At 37.4% G+C, this 19,157-nt stretch overlaps 3 protein-coding genes across 3 annotated transcripts in view; 1 reads left to right on the top strand and 2 right to left on the bottom strand.

The window, feature by feature from the left end:
• LOC128888228 (endocuticle structural glycoprotein SgAbd-2-like) overlaps positions 1-19,157 on the top strand; it is a 469,661-nt gene that overhangs the window by 439,364 nt on the left and 11,140 nt on the right. The window lies entirely within an intron of this gene.
• Positions 7,089-8,547, bottom strand: LOC128888225 (mitochondrial fission 1 protein). Its single transcript, XM_054144927.1, has 4 exons — positions 8,330-8,547; positions 7,665-7,874; positions 7,486-7,591; positions 7,089-7,377 (listed from the first exon to the last, which is right to left on the bottom strand). The coding sequence occupies exons 1-4, from the start codon at positions 8,372-8,374 to the stop codon at positions 7,286-7,288; spliced, it is 453 nt and encodes a 150-aa protein (XP_054000902.1). The 5' UTR covers positions 8,375-8,547; the 3' UTR covers positions 7,089-7,285.
• Positions 8,850-10,030, bottom strand: LOC128888220 (dTTP/UTP pyrophosphatase). Its single transcript, XM_054144923.1, has 4 exons — positions 9,766-10,030; positions 9,360-9,601; positions 9,158-9,304; positions 8,850-9,076 (listed from the first exon to the last, which is right to left on the bottom strand). Exons 1-4 carry the CDS (start codon positions 9,853-9,855, stop codon positions 8,935-8,937), a joined length of 621 nt encoding a protein of 206 aa, XP_054000898.1. The 5' UTR covers positions 9,856-10,030; the 3' UTR covers positions 8,850-8,934.

Genomic DNA, 19,157 nt, shown 5'->3' with positions numbered 1-19,157 from the left:
AATGAATGTCCTGATGTTATTGTCTTCTAGATTAAAATACTTCGGTGTCCCGAAAGGTGCCATTTCACTAATTTATTACGAGTTCTCGATTTTATGATTTTATTTTATCAATGAAAACGGACACGAATGGTTTATAAAAATATCAAACCTTTGGGATATTTACTTTACTTTTTATTGAATTTCGAGTAATTCAAGTATCCAAGTGACGAACTCGTCCGTGTTTATTTTTCTGTGGCAGCTGTATAAACAAATTTGTATCCACTGAAAGCTTTGGGTTAAACCTTGTACATATATATATATATATATTTTTGTTTAACATGGCGAATAAAACTTTAAATAAAATATTAATAAGACATACAAAAATATCTTCTTTTATTATTTACTATATCTTCGCGAGAGTATTGCTCATGGATTGGTGACGCCTTCGCGACGAAAATGAGTTTAAACATGACCGTAAACAGGTTATTTTTAATTTCTCTTAAAACTGAACGCTCCTAAATTCCACAAATACTATATAATAGTCTTATTTTTACTAGGAAGACCTCGCTAACTCATTCGTAATACTTTCAAACAAGTTCGGTGTTAGATATAACATTTTTTTGTTTGAATTTAGTAGTAGAAACATATAAAACTTTGTTATTTTTTATTAGAAATGATAATTTATTTTTTAGACAAACATCTACGATATCTCGTGGTTGTAAATAATATTATTTATATTGCTTAGGACTCTTAGGACAAAGTTGTGTCGATGTAAAAACATTCTCGTGGCCTAAGAAGGTTGCAAAAAGTTGCAAAAATTGGTCAGGTGTCTTCGTCATACCAGTGCCTTTTTATATAAATTTCACCCATTCCGTTTCTGCCGTTGCCGCGATACTCCAGTGTCAAAAAATGTCCGCCGGAAGCGTCTGACAAATGGAGCCGCGTTAAGATAGAAGCTGCTCCGGAGTTTCCAACCGCGCGAAATAGTTGAACGCCGTGGCTCGCGGCTGGGGAGCTGAGAAAGATGCGAACCTTGCACGACCAGATTATTTTTCCGACCGAGTGTACCCTGTGGAATTCCACGGTCACCCCAGCCGAGAAAGGTGACTGCACCTTGAATCGACTCACGACGAGCCGTTCTCGACCGTGCAGAAGCTGGATTCCAGCCTGAGGAGCTTTGATTCCGGAATAGCTTTCCGAACAGCTACGCCCAGCCGATTGTTTGGGGAAAACCTCCGGGAAAATCCTTCTGCGCGTTTCCACCGAGAGACTTCGTCAAGCTTCTGGAAATCGCGATCGTTTCTATCGAGAACCGTTCAACCTTTGACTTCGATGACTTCGACTCCGTTTCCCCCGATTTCGACTTATTTGTTTTCGAATAAACTGTTCGGTTAGCTTGTATTTGCATGATCCTATGGTAAAAGTTTTTACACGATTCCTCCTACTATTTCCACATCTAATTCAAGTCTGGAATTCTACATTTATTTTCATTCGCGGCAGGCTACGTGTTGGATAGATATTAACGCGAGAAATTTCTATGCGTCCATTTAGCCTTTAATTATGATACAGGAAACGTAAATACAGCTGAAACATTAGTATCATTATTCTTTTAATTTTGCTTTTATAATTCTCTGTTTACTTATCCTTTATCTCGAACCAAGAATTGATACATAAACGATCGACTTTAAATTCCCTCGGGAAAATCGTTTTTTGCTTTTCAACCGAGCATTAATTAAGCACAAAGATCCTTGTTGGGAATGCGATCACGCTAACGCTCGTGTAAACTGAGCTTATTTTCTCAATGGTTTTAACGCATAAACGCAAAAAAGCAATTCTAGTAGTTTACTACCTCTGAACACTTTATTCGCTGCTGAATGAACGCTTTATCCGCGGCACACGTACCTTGGTATCGAATTTCTGTCTGCAACAAACAAATGTTAAAAATTCAGAAGCTGCCCTGTACGTTTGTCTGATCCACCACATAAAACTGCGCTCGAAAAATAACGTTTGTGTCAGGGTAAAACATTTATTAGTCATTTGTCTTTCATTCCTCGACAAGGTATCGATATTTTTGTCAAACAATTGTCTATTTGATTTTCGAATAGATGAAATGCTTCAGTTTACTACCTTGGATTACTTCTTTTTTCTTCATCTTCGGCACGTGATAAAAGTGATTAAAATGAGAAAAATTTCTGCGTCAGAAACACAAAAGGAACTCGAGGTTCTCGGTACGGTTCTCCATCGCAAGAAAGTCTCAATATTTATATATATATAAGCGTTGCTTCAACGCATACAAAATGTACTAAACTTCGACAGTGTACAAAACGAGCCTAATTCGTTTCGATGGTTAAATCTTGAGCGCATGAGTATCCTGTGAAGCCAACTGATGGCACATGTGCCCGCATGTGGCTTTCGTTGGCGAAGATTCGAGCACTGTGCCTTCGGTTGCCTTGGCTCTTCGGTCTGCACGCGACTCGAAACGCACTGTATCCAAAGAGATTACTCTTTGACCGTATCACGACTTCGTATCGTCAATAGTTTGTATTGCGTGTGCACGTCTCGATCAGAAATCTAAGATATTTCAACCGATGAATGATAATCCCAATTATGCATCCGAAACCGTCTATAGTGACGGAGATGCTTGCGTTCTATCTTATCCAACTCGTCCCGACGAGATGCTCGCGGGATCGAAGTCGAGTAACTCGGAACCCAACCTAACGATAAGTCAGCTCTAAGTATATCAGATCTTATTTTTTAAGCAGCGTTAAGGGTTTCCGAGGAAGACGACAGCGCTACAAGGAAACGCCGATGGGTAAACAGAACTGGGTAAAATTTGGGAAGAAGTATATTTTAAATGACGAATACTGCGTAGAATAAAGTATTTTAAGTGGGAAGCGACACTTCGGCGGATGAAATATTTTTATTTTGGTAACCTGACGCATTGAGGGAAATATTTTAACTTTGTATTTCGAATTTGTACTTGAAATATTGATTAAAAAGGAAGATGAATTGAGGAAAGAGATGATGATATGAAACAAGAAAATATGACATTCGACAAAGCATGCGTAGTTTTAGTTTTTATTTGAAGACAAAGCTGATCTACATAATATATTTTTTAAATGTTTCCGAAAATACTGAATTAAAATATTTCGAAGTGGAGCCTCATTACTTTTTCATATCCCGAAGAAAAGAAGATACTATTTTAAAAATATACGAAGTGAGCTATTTCATTTGTTACGCGCACAATTTCGAATAAAATAGGTGATTTACCATTGGAATTAATATTTTACCCAGCTCTGATGAAAAGCACAGATGATCGATTACAAATGGATCTCGAACACCGTTTGATCACGTTCACTTTTTTTCAGCGATCGAGCCTGAGGATGTTCGTCGCGCTGTACGAAACCTTAATTAGTGTCCAATTGTAATTAACTATATTGTAATTGTAAATGTCCGGGGTCAAGTATCGTAGGTAGTCGACGGAAATGAAGAGGGTAATTACTCTATTACGATAGGTGAGGGCTAAGAAAATTATATATTTTACGATATGACTGTCGTACTAAGCGCAGGGTGGTGAGAATTGAATTAGGCGAATTGCCATCGTATCGTATTGCTAGTCAATCGACGCGCGTTGATAGGGGGAAGGAATCGATAAGAGAGACGAGAGCGTGGTAGATAGCGTGATCGAGTAAAAATTAATCGTGTCACGAATATTAAATTATTGTACAAAATTTAATGCCGATAGTTTGTAAGGCCTATCGTTTTACGAGATCGACGTATGTTTGTATCGTACAACGTATCTAGTACTATGCGCCAGGTCGCAGCGGCGCTCAACCTCGTATCTATGCACACGATATACATTCATGTTCCTTTCGCATACGAGGGACCAGCTGGAGTTCTAACTGGTTTCGAGTAACATAATCTAACGTAACCCAATTTTTCAAAAATACCTGACCTAAAAAAGACATTCTAGATGAATCTTACTGCCAAGTCTAAGTAACAACCTCGAATGTGTTCTTCTCAACTTGGTACTGAGAATATTGCTTGTTTTGTAAAGAAAGTTTTTTTTTTTTTTAACATACTGGCAATATGTATAGGGAGTGAATGTCTCTAAAAGGTGAACGACTCAGCCTCTTTCAATCTCTGCTACATTCTGATCGGTTTGCAAATTCCTCAAATGGCGGGAACGTTCCTACAGACGAAATCTTCACGTTTCCCAACTTTCTTCTTATTTTATAAACGGGACTCGAGGATTTCGCGGAAGTTTCTTTTAACACTTTATCGATCGCAAGATTCAAAGCGAAACTTATGCTCGCCGTTTTCTCGGGACACGACATGCTTGAATATTCTCAAACTATTTGTCAACTCTCGAAACATCATCCAGAAGTATCTGTTTTTAAATGATTAACTTCTTTGACAAATTTTAAAAGATTTAGCACATGAAATTGTAGCCAGAAAAAAATATTGCTGGAAGAAATTAAAATCGAATTCAGCGCAGTTGACTATGCGCGATAAAAATTCTCACGTTAACGAAGTTGTATTGTACTCGAACCAGGAAGAGCTCTCACTGACCTGTTCCAGTAGCGGCTGACTTCGGTGTCCATCCCCAGTTCTTCGACCTCGTAAACTCTAAATCGTTTCCAATTTCAAAAAAAAAAAAAAAAAAAAAAAAAAAAAAAAAAAAAAAAAAAAAGACTGAGGGTCTCACGAGGCTTCACGAAGCTGGCAAGCATTGGAGTGACCAACCGAGGAAACGCGTTTGAAAATTCGTATCGGGGCATCGGCTGGCAAAACGAGAGCAAACGTGCGCGCGATGACATGTACATTCGTGTAAAGCATAGCGGAGCCTTATTGAGAAAGCAATATGCATCCTTAAACAAAACAAAACTGCTTAAAAGTATTTTCAAGCTGTTAATTCTACTCGAATAATTAATTCCTATACTAAGTAACGTCGAGACGTCTTGGTTCTCGCAAAACGCAGCCGTCTTCTGCTGGCACGTGACCACGTTTCGATTATCTATCTATATATGTAAACCAGAGATGGGCAAAATTTGATTCGACATGTAGATAACGAATAACAGAAAACAGATAGCGTTTTATTCGCTACTTTTACAAAATCGAACAATTAAAGCTTTCGTTTCTTCGCTGTGAAATATTTCATTCCACGAATCGAGGTCTAATGTTTATTTAACGAGTATCGGATAAACAGTTGTCCATCTTTTGTTCGCTTTGGAATTTATCTCAAGTTTTTACCCATCTCTGTAACCCACGGATAGCTCGTTCAAACTTTAAGCGTCCTGTTTCCAACGCACAATGTTTTTACTTGTCCCCCGAGCGATTGATATGTTTACTTCGATCGTTTGCACTGCCATGTAACGCTTAAACCGTGTTTACTTTCATGGGAGACTGGTTTTTCCCTCTTCGACGCGATCAAAACCGTCGTTTCCACTTTATTAGTCACTTTTCCGCGTTTTTGTAAATATCGTGGACCGCGATGTATGGCCCTGGTGACATAATTTATATTACTAATACAATCGGCTCCTTGCGGTCGGCCATTTTGGAGAGCTAAAATAGGGTTACTTTGCATTATACGGAATATCTTTTCGTGAGAAATTGAAGAAGATTAATCCATCTTTCTCGTCATGAAAATTAATTAATGCAAAGTAACCCCCTTTTTTCACAATTCTTCATGTTTCGGGAAGCAGCGGATCTCTAAGGAGAATCCAACTCTGTACTCTCTTCCTTGTATAAAGGATAACAGTATTAATACAGCCCACTGTATATCAAAAATGGTAAAAATATCGTATCAAGCCATCGTCTGCAAGGAGTTAAAACAAAATGTTCTTTATAAAGCATTTCTCGTTACACCGAAAAAGTTGCTTACGAAACGGCACGCTGTAACGTATACGTCATTGAATATTGCAGCGACCGTTTCGAGGAAAAGGCTGTTTCACGATTAATATTTGTTTTCCAAGTTGCGTTTGACATTGGTACATGTGTGTATGCATGTTCGAGGAGTCGATATTATACCGTGGGCCACGACCAGTCATCTCGGGGCTGCTTGTAAATACACTTCCGATAATAGCGTGTGTAAGAATCATTCGTCGCCTATAAGATACGATTTTCTCCCATTTAATGAATCTTTATTAAAATGTACGATAAAGACGTCGAGCGTTTGGTCCTGATTCCGCCGGTCATTATTTTCATCGCTTCTAGGAGCGGTTGGAACCGATCGAGGCTGTAAATAATGTTGCGAATGAGACGGCGGGAAAATGGCCGACGGAAACGCGACGTTGCTCGAGGAAAAATAGTAGCGTATGCTCCGTATTTTGGCGTAAGGAATAAGCGAACGTGGAAGACTCGTAAAAACCGAGTGAGACGGTGATTTTTAGCGAGTCGTTGGGCCATAACATAGGTCGCTAAATATAATATTATAGGGATATTCCAGCGTTATTTTGTACATAAACAACTTTATCAACGGATATTAAGAAGTCATCAATAAATCTATATATAAAAAGTATGATTCCTGTTGTATTATCTTCCAACAAATCCCCCTTTATCCTAGCAGATAAATAAATTAATTATCATCGAGCTCAACGCACGGAGACGCGATAAATGTAAATCTAATCGGATCGATTTACGATACGCTAATATTCGCGTTGTTAATTTTGAAGAAAAATCGATGGAGTTGGTTCTGTTGTAACACAAAACATTTATTCCGTTAAACATTTATGTAACAATACATGTAGATAGGATCGTACAATCGTTTCACCATTATGTACAAAAGCTATATTTATTCATACTGAAGCTTTGGTATAAGCAAATATCGTGTGTTCCCCTGGTGTGTGTAGATATAAATTAAATCTTGACAAACACTATACGCTTAACTAATTGAACGACGAAACTTGAAACATTCGGAATGTTTTTTTTCCCCATTCATAAAGCAACGAAATACAAATATTACAAAAATCTTGTTTCCCTTATTTAAAAAATGAACACTCACGATTTTATAATACACAGTTATAATAGATTTTACGACAATCTGGAACAACAATACACATATCGGCGCAAGCGATATCCATCTCTCTGGTTTGCTTATCGTTTTTGTAAAAAAAAAAAAGAATGACAATTTGTCGTTCTATATTACGAATTGTATCGTGGTTTATTCAACTTTCACGAGAAATTACTACTTTTTTGTTTCTTTATGAAATCTTCGTTATCTCGATTAACAAATTGTGGATAATATTTCGTACAAAGCAACTAGTTCACATCACGTAATAGTCACAAATTCTGTTTCTTGTGTTAATTAATGTTTTTTAGTCATTGCAATCCCGAGACCAAGGATACTTGCAACGCCAATAATAACCCCTCCTGCGATGGCCATGCCGTAGAGACCCTCTGTAAAAAAAAATGTATCGTACTAACAGTATATAACCACATCATTTCTCGAAACAGAACTGATTAACGATTCTTATCTATCTACTACCAATAATAGTGGAAAGATACCTTTCTCCATTTTTTTCTTAATCAGTGTCTCCAAATGTTGTACTTGCTGATTGCCAGGTTCGACTCTAAGGAATGCTCTAACGAATGCTAAAGCTTTCGAGTATTCCTGCAACACATGATGTTTAATTAATTGATATTTAAATGTAAAAGTCTGAATGAATCTTTAAGAAAAAATTTACCTTTATTCTAGCATTCCCAATAGCTAAATAATAAAGACAATCTCGTTTTTCACTGTCACTATGATTGCTATACAAGTCTTCCAATAACAATATTCCTTTTTGAATATCAGCTGGATATTTACTTCTAACAAGGCACCATGCATATTCAAATTGTGCCTTCTGCGTCACAGATGCTGCACGTAATTGTTCATGATAAACACGTTCAAATTTCTGAAACAAGTAAACATATTTTACATACAAGCATATATGTCAATATGATGCAATAATTGAAGGATGATTAACTCCTAAATGACGTCATCATCTCTTTGTAACTAAAACATTTCAAGTACAGTACTGTGTTATATTTACTAAAAAAAGTATACTTATGTAACTCATATTTTAAACATCGCAATAACACTTCTGAAACACTGCACTCTTATTTTAGCAAACGAACAATAACCAAAGACCTTAAAACGAGGAAAACAATAATTAATTCCGCATAACCTCTACAAATTCTCGAGACGTTCGATACAATTGTACATTAAAAACGAGGTTAACCAGAATAGAAAATTGTGCTGTAAACGAAAGAGTTGGTTTCGACACTTTATCTGTTGTCCTAATTATTGTACAAAGAAACGTGAGCAAGCTAAAAGTCATTTCCATAGTATTTTATCGGAGGTACTTACCTTTAAATCGTCAGAAGAAACAACTTCTTCCAGTACATCCTCCATCTTCTAATATAGATTCACACGAACTGCACGGGAAAACAATTTGTCTTATCCTAAATTCTACCTTAAGAGAAAAGAACTCATCACAAATCCACTAAATGCGTTCCGGCAAATCGTACTGTCAAAGGCAAAGAAACAATAAAGTGCACATATACCTTTCCGTTTGACACTGCTATTCATTGGCGAAATAGCAACGCGGCATTACACGTGAGATTTAAATGATTTTACAAACAAAAATGGCTAGAATTCTTATCTAGATAAAAATATTGGATAACGAATAAAAGATAAACAATTGTGTATCTGAAAATTGTCCGAAATATTTTATGATTGATAACTAGAAATTTAACTTATGAAAAATTTGATAGTATAATATAAAAATTTTCTGTCTCACAGCAAAAAAAAAAATGAATTATATAATTATAAATATGTATATTATTACATATAAAAATAGTGTGCATATAAAAAAGGGAATAAAAATTGTGTGAACCATTTGTCTTATAAACATTTATTACAAAATAGATTATTTAATATTTATTACAAAAGTTAACTACATTTTGTATGTATTATGTATTATTCGAAAAAAGTTCATTTAAACGTTTTGTCGTCGCGTATAAAGGCATTCCCATTACACAATAAAAATCACCATTAATTTTTTCAACTAAACACCCACCAAGTCCTTGTACACCGTATGCTCCTGCTTTATCCCTACAACAAATGTTGTAAGTAGCAATTATTTCACATAACGCAAACTACTACTTGTGTGTAAAAAGGGAACTTTATGCTCACATAGGTTCTCCTGATTGTATGTACATTTGTATTTGTTCTTTTGATATGTCTCCAAATTTTACCTTTGCAGACTCATAGAAATTTATTTCTTTTTTGGGTGTTTTTAAACACACTCCTGTGTAAACTGTATGTTCTTTATTTGCTAAACTAAAACATAATTCATCAGCAACTTATCAATTTAATTTAAAGGTAATTATTTTACCTTGACAACATTTCAAAGGCCTGCGACTCATTCTTTGGTTTGCCATAAATAGTATCACCCATTGCGACCAAAGTGTCTGCACCAATTATTAAAGAAGGTGGCACAGGATCTCCTTTTAATCTGTCGTACACTTCTTGTACTTTATACTTTGCTAGATCTTGAACATATTCTCCATTATTTTTATATGCACATCGGTCCAAATTCTCATCATACACAGAGGCCACTACTTCCACATTTATACCCTAGTATACAAAAAAGTTAACTACAGCAAAAGATTTATTTCTGTAGTATTTACACAATAATATTTTTTTTAATATTCTTTAAACATTCCTAAAGAATGTACATTTTGTTCAAATATGTTCTTCAATATTAATATGTGTTTTTTTCATTATAACAAAGGAATTACCAATTTTTTAATTATTTCATAGCGTCTTGGAGATCCACTAGCTAAGACAATTCTGCCTGCTGTTAAAGTTTGCATTGTTTGTTGCAACATCTTTTCTCTAATGAATTAATAGAACGTTGAATAAAAGGAATTTTAAACTTTCAAACTTTCTTGCATAAATTTTAACACGTATTTATTGTTTGCATTCGTGGTATGCGTACAAAATTAAATGCTCTTGCACGCACGTGACGCGTTAGTGTTATTAACTTTTATTAGTGAATCTAACGTTTCCAGATGTCGCCAGGTATTACATCTTCCGGCACCAAGAATACGCGCGAGTCCAATTTCTTTTTTTTAAATAATGAATCTAAAAACTATGCGAGTCTACTAATTAAAATGTATACAATGTAAACTCCGATGAATTTCATCATAAGCTGTCGAACTCTAAGTATCGAAACTACTGGCCGTGACAGGATAATGGATGTCCTTAACAGGAAAACTGGCGGGGGGTCGCCCGACACAATTCTTTCATTTGACGCATTTCAATAACATCTATGTTTTGAATTCTATAGTTTTATTTTGTATAGTATTACTTGTTTTATTTGTCTTTATTGTAAATTGCTTTATATTACATTTTGGTCGTGTTTTTCGTGGGCCATTAAGCATTTTATCAAAAGGGGGGAAGTATCGCTATCGGTAAAAATTTGTTTCCCTGATATTTCGTATTTCTTGGTGATTTAGGGCGTTGTAAATCTATAATTCTAAAAAACGGTTATTAAAAAATTGTCTATGCATATGATTGAGTCTTGACATTGTTACAACGAGTGTCATGTTTTATTTTGTAAATTAGAGTAACGTTCAGAGACGAAGTAAATTAAATTCTCCAATGACCACTTTTTTTACATATTTCACGCATAATTTTCCCAAAATATTGCACAGTCCAGAGAGTTCTACATGCCTCTCGTTGAGAATCTCTGCTTTGGCGAACTCGTTAAAAGGTTGTAAACGCGATTAATGGGCGAACACTTTATCGAGGGCGGATGGTTAAAAGGGGGATGAGGCGCGTGTTTAGAGTGGTTTAAAAATATTAGAGCGGGAGGGAGAATTATTTTCTAGGCACAGAAGACTCTAATACATCGTAATCGGTAAATTACGTAAATGCCGCATGCCATGAACGAACCTAAAGGTCAGTCAGTCCGAGGTCTTACATAATCGCAAGGCGAAAGGTTGACCCATCTTTACGCCGCAGCCTTCTTAGCTGAACAAAGATTTCGCGGTATTTTTTCGCCATACCTCGCATTGTTTCGACGTTGCAACGATCTCGACTGTCGAATTAATTAATTCAGAACGATCAATAATAAGTGTTCGACACCTTGCGCTAGGCTTACTTCTGCTAGGAACTCTGGGAGGAGTTCAATAACGTCGAAACACATTAATGGAAATGTAAACTCATGTGTTGATTTATAAAATGTATTGGTAAAGTTAAACGAAAGTATTTATATTTATGGTTTATTATAAAGTTCGGCTTAAGACTAAAATTATTAATAATTTCTACAATATAATCAATCTAGTATTTTATTATTTATTTATTTACACCTGGATATTTGGAAGTATTTGAAAAGATGGGGTCGTAGGAACTCAGTCCTCGATATCTAAAATAATTCTGGACAAACCTGATGTTCTTTAAGATTAGAATTTTTGGCAAAGAAATTAATGAACAGAAACGCGTTATCGGTAAAATACGATTCTGATTCACAAGCGATAACAATCAACCAGCAAACTGAAACTTGGAAAAGAAGGTGATTGAAATGCCGTAATGCTGTGTGAAGAGATGGTATTTAAGATTTCTCCATAAAATTGATTGCATTATTTTGTAATAAATTTAGCAAGCTCGTCTAATAACGACGTAAAAATAAATTGCGTAGCGCCGAGGAATTAAAGTGATCGATCAGTTTTACTTTTTATTTCGCCCAAGTTTATGGTAATTTCAAAGGAACAGGAAGGTTTGAGAGGGACGTATTTGTTGCAACAAAAAATGCAAATTACACGGAATTCTTGAAGATACCGTGAAAACAACACGGTTTATCTGAAGATCTACATAATCAGAGGCTATGACGAGTAGGATATTAAAAACCAGTTATTAAAGGGTATTCATAGACAGCATGCCAAGATAAACGCAGATGATGTATGCTATTGTTATTTCATGCCTTTGCTTTTTTACGGAATCGCCAATTCACGGAAATGGAGATTTACTGAGATCAGAAAGCATTCTTCGCTAAAGCAGGAAATTCGCTCCACGGTTTGTGCGATTACAAGGTGCGATGTAAGTCGGATCGAATGTAAGCTACTTACATATCTTGATGACTCGCTTTTAATATCCTTTTATAGTCCAATACATCTGTTGAAATTTTATAAGGTCACAATCTACACGAACACATCTTTTATTTTTGCCATTTCACTCTCTTCGTTGTATTTATTTTAATAGAGCATTACTAAAATACTGAAATTAAAGAAATTTTTAAATATAGTGAAACATGAGAATATCGCATGACTCACCTTACGAATAAATACTTATTCGCTGCTCTTTGCTACAGAAATGAAATAAAAAATGATTCGTTACTCGTTATCGGGATGAAATTGCGGCCAACACCGTTTACCAAGTAATCAAGGCTAACTGGATAGTGCGATTAATTATTACAATCCCAATTAAGGGGGACAAGACAGTGTAAGATGCGTCGTCGTCGCTCATCCTGGTTACGAAATCGACAATCGATAAAGAAGGTCAGAAGATCTGGCTATTCCAGTTCGGCAGAATTACAGGTTTATTTATAGTCGAATGGTACTTTTCATTCGCGCGTGTTAGAAATTGGCGAACTTACCTATCTAATAGGTGAAATTTCCAACGCAGAGCTTCTATTACCGAGCCAGTGAAATGCTGCGTGGGCATCGCGAAAAAAAAAAAAACTTACTGATCCGAGTGACCAAACGTGTTGAGTAATTACGAGGATGTTGCACTGCGCATCTGCTTCGGACATTACATAACAATATTACATATCGAGTGTTAAACGTTGTTAATCACGATACAAAGTTAATACGCAGTCGTATGACGGCCGTGCATTCAGTTCTTTCGCAGAAAAAAGAGCGTAGGTGCGTTACGACATCCTCGTAATCGGCCTCGTTGCCATCTTTAGTTTCCATTTTAATCTTTTCGCGTTTCTGCTTCGAAGAGAATTATCGACGAGTCGCGAGAATTTGTCAACATCGTTTTTATCGGGGAATTTTTCATTCAGGCTCGCTTCGACTTCGGATCATTCGATACGTTTACCTACAAGTGATCCACATAAATGTCCCATATTATTTCATCGTTCGTGTTCTGTCAACTATTAGAAACTATTTGAAACTTTTGAAATATATACCGAAACCATTCATAGACCACGAAAAATCCTCGCGACAACACTTTAAATCAGACCCTCGACTTTCGAACGAGCAAAACTCACCTCCACTCGGCGATCGGTTCCTTCTCTGTAATAAACATGCCACCGTCCAACCGTGATACTTGGATTCAAAGAAATCCTCGAAACCTGTTCAACGATCACAATCTGCGCGTAAAGATCACCTCGGATCCTCGTTCCTCAAAATCTCGTTCATCGACCTCGCGGCATCGAAAGGTCTGGAGTTCTGTCTTCTTAATCCCGATTTGTAAGTTAATCCCGCTCCTTAACGCGTTACCCGCGGGTTTCTCCGAGCGGGCGGGATGTTTTGCAACGCTGGTAGGAATCTGCAATGATTCTGTTGGACGGCGAAGTCGTGAAAATTCACATCGCGCCGGCGTCCTTTAAAGTGTCATGAGGCTGAAGCAGGTAAAGTCGTGGCCGAGCCTGCCGAGGCGCGGGTAATCGTCAGGCTATCGTTATTAAATGCGATTACACAACACGAAAAGCGGCTTCAAAGGATGGCGGCATTATGGCACTGGTCGTTTCCATGGGGGGCTACGTCATGGCTCGAAGTGGCTGCGTTTAGCATTACGGCTAATACGTCCTCGATCAGGGGCGTAATCGAACAGAACTTGATCCCGGAACAAGGACATTTTCCCCTTTATCTGATGTGACACTCTTAGGCGACAGTGGACCTCGGGGAATGGGTTGTGGTTCCGCTTGGGATTCGCTGCTGACTGGATACTCGGTTGACCATGTGCGTTTCTCTATAACTTAACTTTTTGAAGCACGCGATTTGAAAGAAGTATTTCACGATACTTGTGTTGGATAAATCAATGATAACACGAGGAAACACAAAATGTATTCGACACGACTTTATTGCTACGCTTTGCGTTTCTCAAACCCAACTAAGGGCCTTTTCGGCAACGGGCCTGTCCGTTGTCTCGACTTCTAACGCTTGGAATTACAATTCATTTTTTATTATAGAAAGATTTACTTATTCATAACGGCTAAGTTACAAATACCCCACCATGTGTAACATGGTAAGCAAAAGATGAAAGAGTTTTTAATTTTATGTAATTTTATTTACCACATTCAGTCAGAGTTGTCCTGACTAAAACTAGTGTTCTTTCCAATTTTTCCGAGTAACATTGAATATCACGCGTTGGAAAGTAACGCTACGTATCCGACTCCGTCGATTTTTTTCTTCGATCCATTCCTGTACGCTGACATATCCATGCCCGCGGGATCTATCCGAGGGGTCTCTCAGCTGATTCGATGTTCTCGGTGCATGATTCGTTCATGCTTGTGTACAGTCCCGTCGGGCAATCGCGACTCGTCGATCCATCCGTCGGAATGCAAATGGCACTTTTAACGTACTGGGGAAAAGGATGAAAATGTCTCGACGCGGATAGCGCGGTGCAGTCATCGAACGAGTATTTTTCTTTCTCTTTTCAATGTGATCGTGGGATGATCAGACGGTCGCGCAGACTACACAGCTCGAATAGTTAAACAAACGATGCGTCCCACGATTATTATCAGTTAAAGAATCGTTTAATACGAAGTACACGATACGAAGGTGTAGAACAAGGTTTACAATTTCAACGAATTTTATTATTTTAAGAACTGGGGAAATTCTGTTGGGCATATCGAAGACACAGGAATGAATGGAAAGAAAATAGCGCGATATCCATTAGCTATAGTAAAAGAATGATTAACGTTCTCGAGTGTCCCGCGTTAATTTAGTATCGCCCGTTATTCTAACGTACCACACTTCGTTAACCACAGTTTTTCGTCTTATCCTGTAACTCAATCTTACTCCAATTTCGTTTGAAGAATCTTTTTCTACCGTGTCCGTGATAACGATACTCCTCCTCTGTACCTGGATCCCCCTGTTAACGAATCCTCGCTCATTTTTCTTATTATTAACAAACCAGGGTGGTATCAGTTCGTATAACGGGTCTCGTAAAGTATTGTATCGTTTTCTTTGAGATTTCACGCTTCGTATTTTCGTTAACTATATCCAATGTTTTAATACAAGGTCTGTCTACGTTGCTTCATCATCTACCAGAGACGAACATACAAAGGAAGAATCGCAACCCATCTGAATATTAAAGTTACCCACCGCGAATCGCGCGCTATCCAAGTCACCTGTGGGCTTCTTTATTCCTCATCTGTCATTCGAATAAAATTCCGCTGGTCTCCGTTCGTGGGCCTCGACGAATAGCTACGCGACACACCTTTTGTCGCAAGAACGAGGATTTTTCTGACCTTTACGTTGCCGTTAAAAAGAAAGAAGCTCGACGAACGGACCTCGACTAGCTCCAAAGTGACGGTCGACCCGACGTCGATGACTGAAAACTCTGACATTTCAATCTTCGACGGAGTTACACACTGTTTACTCTTTGTTTCTATTTACCGTGCCCAACGGTTCGTGGAAAGAATCTTGTACGATTGGTTGTTGTACCCACGGTAGAGCTCTCCTCTCGGCTAGGTATGTTCGATTGGAAAGAAATCGTTTCCTCGTACGCGTGCCCCGTTGAACTTGTTACATTTATTGAAGGAGACCCTTTCCTCCGGGAGCAAAGCCGCACCGATTGCCGATACGAATGGGATCGTGCATATTCCATGGTGTACGACGTCGCATCACATGAATGACACGATGTAAATGTCGATATATGGCCGTGGAGTTCTGCGAGAAAGGCTCTGGCTGCATTCGACACGAAGATTAATAACGAATCAGAGCCTCGAACCGGTATTAATACCACCGGTGGGTTTCGGTCGAAAACTTTTGCCCCGACGATGATTCCATACGATATTGGGCTGATGAATCGGCTGGCCCGTTTAATGAGGATTCTCGTTTCGGTATTACGCAATTGAAATTCGTTCAATGTTTTGCTCGAAGGATGAGATCGTAAGAATCGAGCGTGTAATACGTTTACCCGTATTCTTAATGAAAGTGAGGACGATTAATGTTATATTCGGCTTTGTTTTCAATGTGACTATTTAACGATTGCCTATATCTACACTTTATTCTCGTGTGATACTCTCGAGAGATTCTTGTATGCGTGAGATAGAACGTGTCGAGATAAGGGATAGTAATGTAGTAACAAGCTGAATCTGCATTTGTCGCTAGAATCGGTTCTCTAATCATCGGACGATAGCGGTGACAACATGGTGTAATCTTGTCGATAATTATTGGCTAGACATCAACGCAGTTAATTAACTACGTGGTAACATTTATCTTCACAACTGTACAAAGTTGACCTGGAAATGATAATCTGTTTTCCATTACCTGTATCATTTGAATAATTAATTCCTCCATATATATAAGGAATATTATCAATAGTGAAGTTTGTATAAAAGTCAAAGTACAATAATAATAAATATACTAAAGCTTCGAGTACTACTCTTCGCCGATATACTCCGGTAACTTATTTATAACATATTTTGCATATCGATAAACATACCTTTATTACTCCCATTTCATAATCATCAACGATACAAATATGAATATTAAAATAAAATTCTAAAGTAACAAAAGCGATACCAGGAATTGCAAAATACTTCTACAAATACATATTCATTAGAAAACTGTCGGGACAAAAGTACCCGTGTAAATTTAACGACACCATTAGTCACGTTAATAACCATCACTTAATTTCAGCGTCAGGTGAGCACATAAGATTACAGGAAATGTACACAATGTATAACACGCTCGCCATACATTTCGATATTAATACCGCTACTAATTCCGTATTAAGAATTTTGTTTGACAAACAGAGGTAACGCAGTACGAAAATTTGTCCAGTGGTATAAAATATTCATCGGGAATATATTCTGGAAGTAACGTTCCATTCGTTACGCGCGCGTTCACGGACATTTGAATAATTAAGTCATACGTCGATGGTGGAACTATTAATTTTCATTAACGACGAACAATGTAAGTTTATGTTTGTCGCGCGGCTCGTGGCGATATGCAAATGGGATTCGCGTTGCCGATAGAGAAGCGAACGTAAAAATCTGTTACATAGTTTTTGCACGGGATTCGTCTTACGACTTGTCGTTTTCTTACCTGCGACGATGATTCATGCGCAGATGGATCACGTAACGTGAAACTGAAGAAGCATCGTAGAGATTACTTATATTATTCAAGGCTGCGAGCTACACGAAAAAAAAAAAAGAAATGAAAATATCGATGCACGGGAGCACGTAAAAATTCGAACGCATCGATAACGCGGGAACTTTGATCCACGATCGAGTTTTTGCGACAAATTTCTGCATAAGTAGTTCGGAGTTCCGTGGCGAATTACAGTGTCGATTTAGTTTCTAACTGAATTGATAAATTATAATGAGAACGTCTCGGATACATTTTATTCGTACGGTGAAAAATGAATTTTGTATACAAGTAGTATTAGAGATACTCTCGCAAGAATTGTATAAAATATAAATAAATTGAATAAAAATATGAAAACAAGCGAAAAATTCTTAGAGAAAATGACTAATCAGCAATCTGATATTTTCCTCGCACACGTAGACACTTTCTTTAATATTCATACGTTCCCTGGGAGCAATTACCATTCGATTCGAGCAAGAATTCCGCAAGGTTCACTTTCGTGGTTCACTTTGGCGGTTACACAAATTGGCGAACGAGGCACGAAGATTGTTCGCGGATTCCTGAAAATTGCATTCGCGCGGAGTTTTATGCATTATCGTCGATTGGAATTCACGCGGCAAATGTCAGGGTTAAATAGAAGATTGATCCATTGGAACGCTGATAATCCAATATCGCGGCAAGTCGCTGTTAATTTAGTTAAATTCGTGTCAGGTCCTATCCGAGTGACGTTTAACCGTGCGCTTTGTGCGCCAGGGAGGACTTCTAGTTTCTAGCTACTATTAGATAAGCAGTAAGAGCGATAGCCGGTAAATGTCAGCGTATGGTTGGTGAAAATATTTTATAATTGAGTTCAAGAAATATTCTAAGAGAAGATACTGTGGATACAAAGTAAAGGATGACAACTTCGTCGGGTTAAACGAGATATTATTTATTTGCCATTTATTTATTTAGTTTAGTGCCATCCTGAGATTCTGTAAACATTTTAACGAAAATAAAATTTTTAAAAAATTTAGAAATACAAGTATTACTTTTTCGTGAACACAGTTGTTGCTGTAGAAGTTTCTGAGAAATCAAAATATCTAATAGACGTTACCTACGTCAGGTGAATGCAACGTTAACAAACGACACCCGTATATCTCGCGTACTCAGGCTCGCGCGAACCAGCGATTCAAGGAAACCACTACAATCGAACAACTCCACACAGTCGTACGTGACCTAGACACTGCAACCCTTTACGCAGCACAGCATTCAATCGCAGTATGTTTTGTTCGATTTTGTAAAAATTCTGAGCAAATATCCGGTAGAACCTTGCGCGAAGCATCAATTATCTTCTCGCTTCGCCTTTGCGCGTTCTGTCTCCGTTTCGCTGCCATTCCTCTCATTCATACTTGAGACTATCGCAGACGAATTAAAATGCCATGTAAGCTTCCCTTACTTCCTGTATGTAGTCAATTATTTATTTATGGGAATTAAATTCTGGCTAATTCTAGACTTTATTTCATTTACATGCTGGAATATTTATTGCCTAATACTAGTATTTAAAAGAAAATTGATTTTGATTTTACTGTACGACCTTTTAATTTCTTAATTATTAATTTTTAAATATATTAAAAAATAAAATGTTTCTGCATCATGATAAAAATGATGTTATAGAACCTGACCGTGTTTTACTTGTAAGTTGTCTACTAACAAATTGCAAACAGTACCCGTGGAATATCTTGGAATAAAGTAGTCCAGTTAAATTGCTGACTAAGACTATTAAATATTAGGTAACGAAATTTCATAATGTCGTTAGTCTCGGGTAGCTATAAAAAATGCATTTGAGTGACAGTCACGATATAAGAGAAATCCGTCATATTTCT

The sequence above is a fragment of the Hylaeus anthracinus genome, unplaced genomic scaffold (genome assembly GCF_026225885.1).
Source record: "Hylaeus anthracinus isolate JK02 unplaced genomic scaffold, UHH_iyHylAnth1.0_haploid 11989, whole genome shotgun sequence".
NCBI classification, from domain to species: Eukaryota; Metazoa; Arthropoda; class Insecta; order Hymenoptera; family Colletidae; genus Hylaeus; species Hylaeus anthracinus.
The sequence above is the reverse complement of the archived record's forward strand: the minus strand, read 5'-3'. Positions and strand labels throughout refer to the sequence as shown.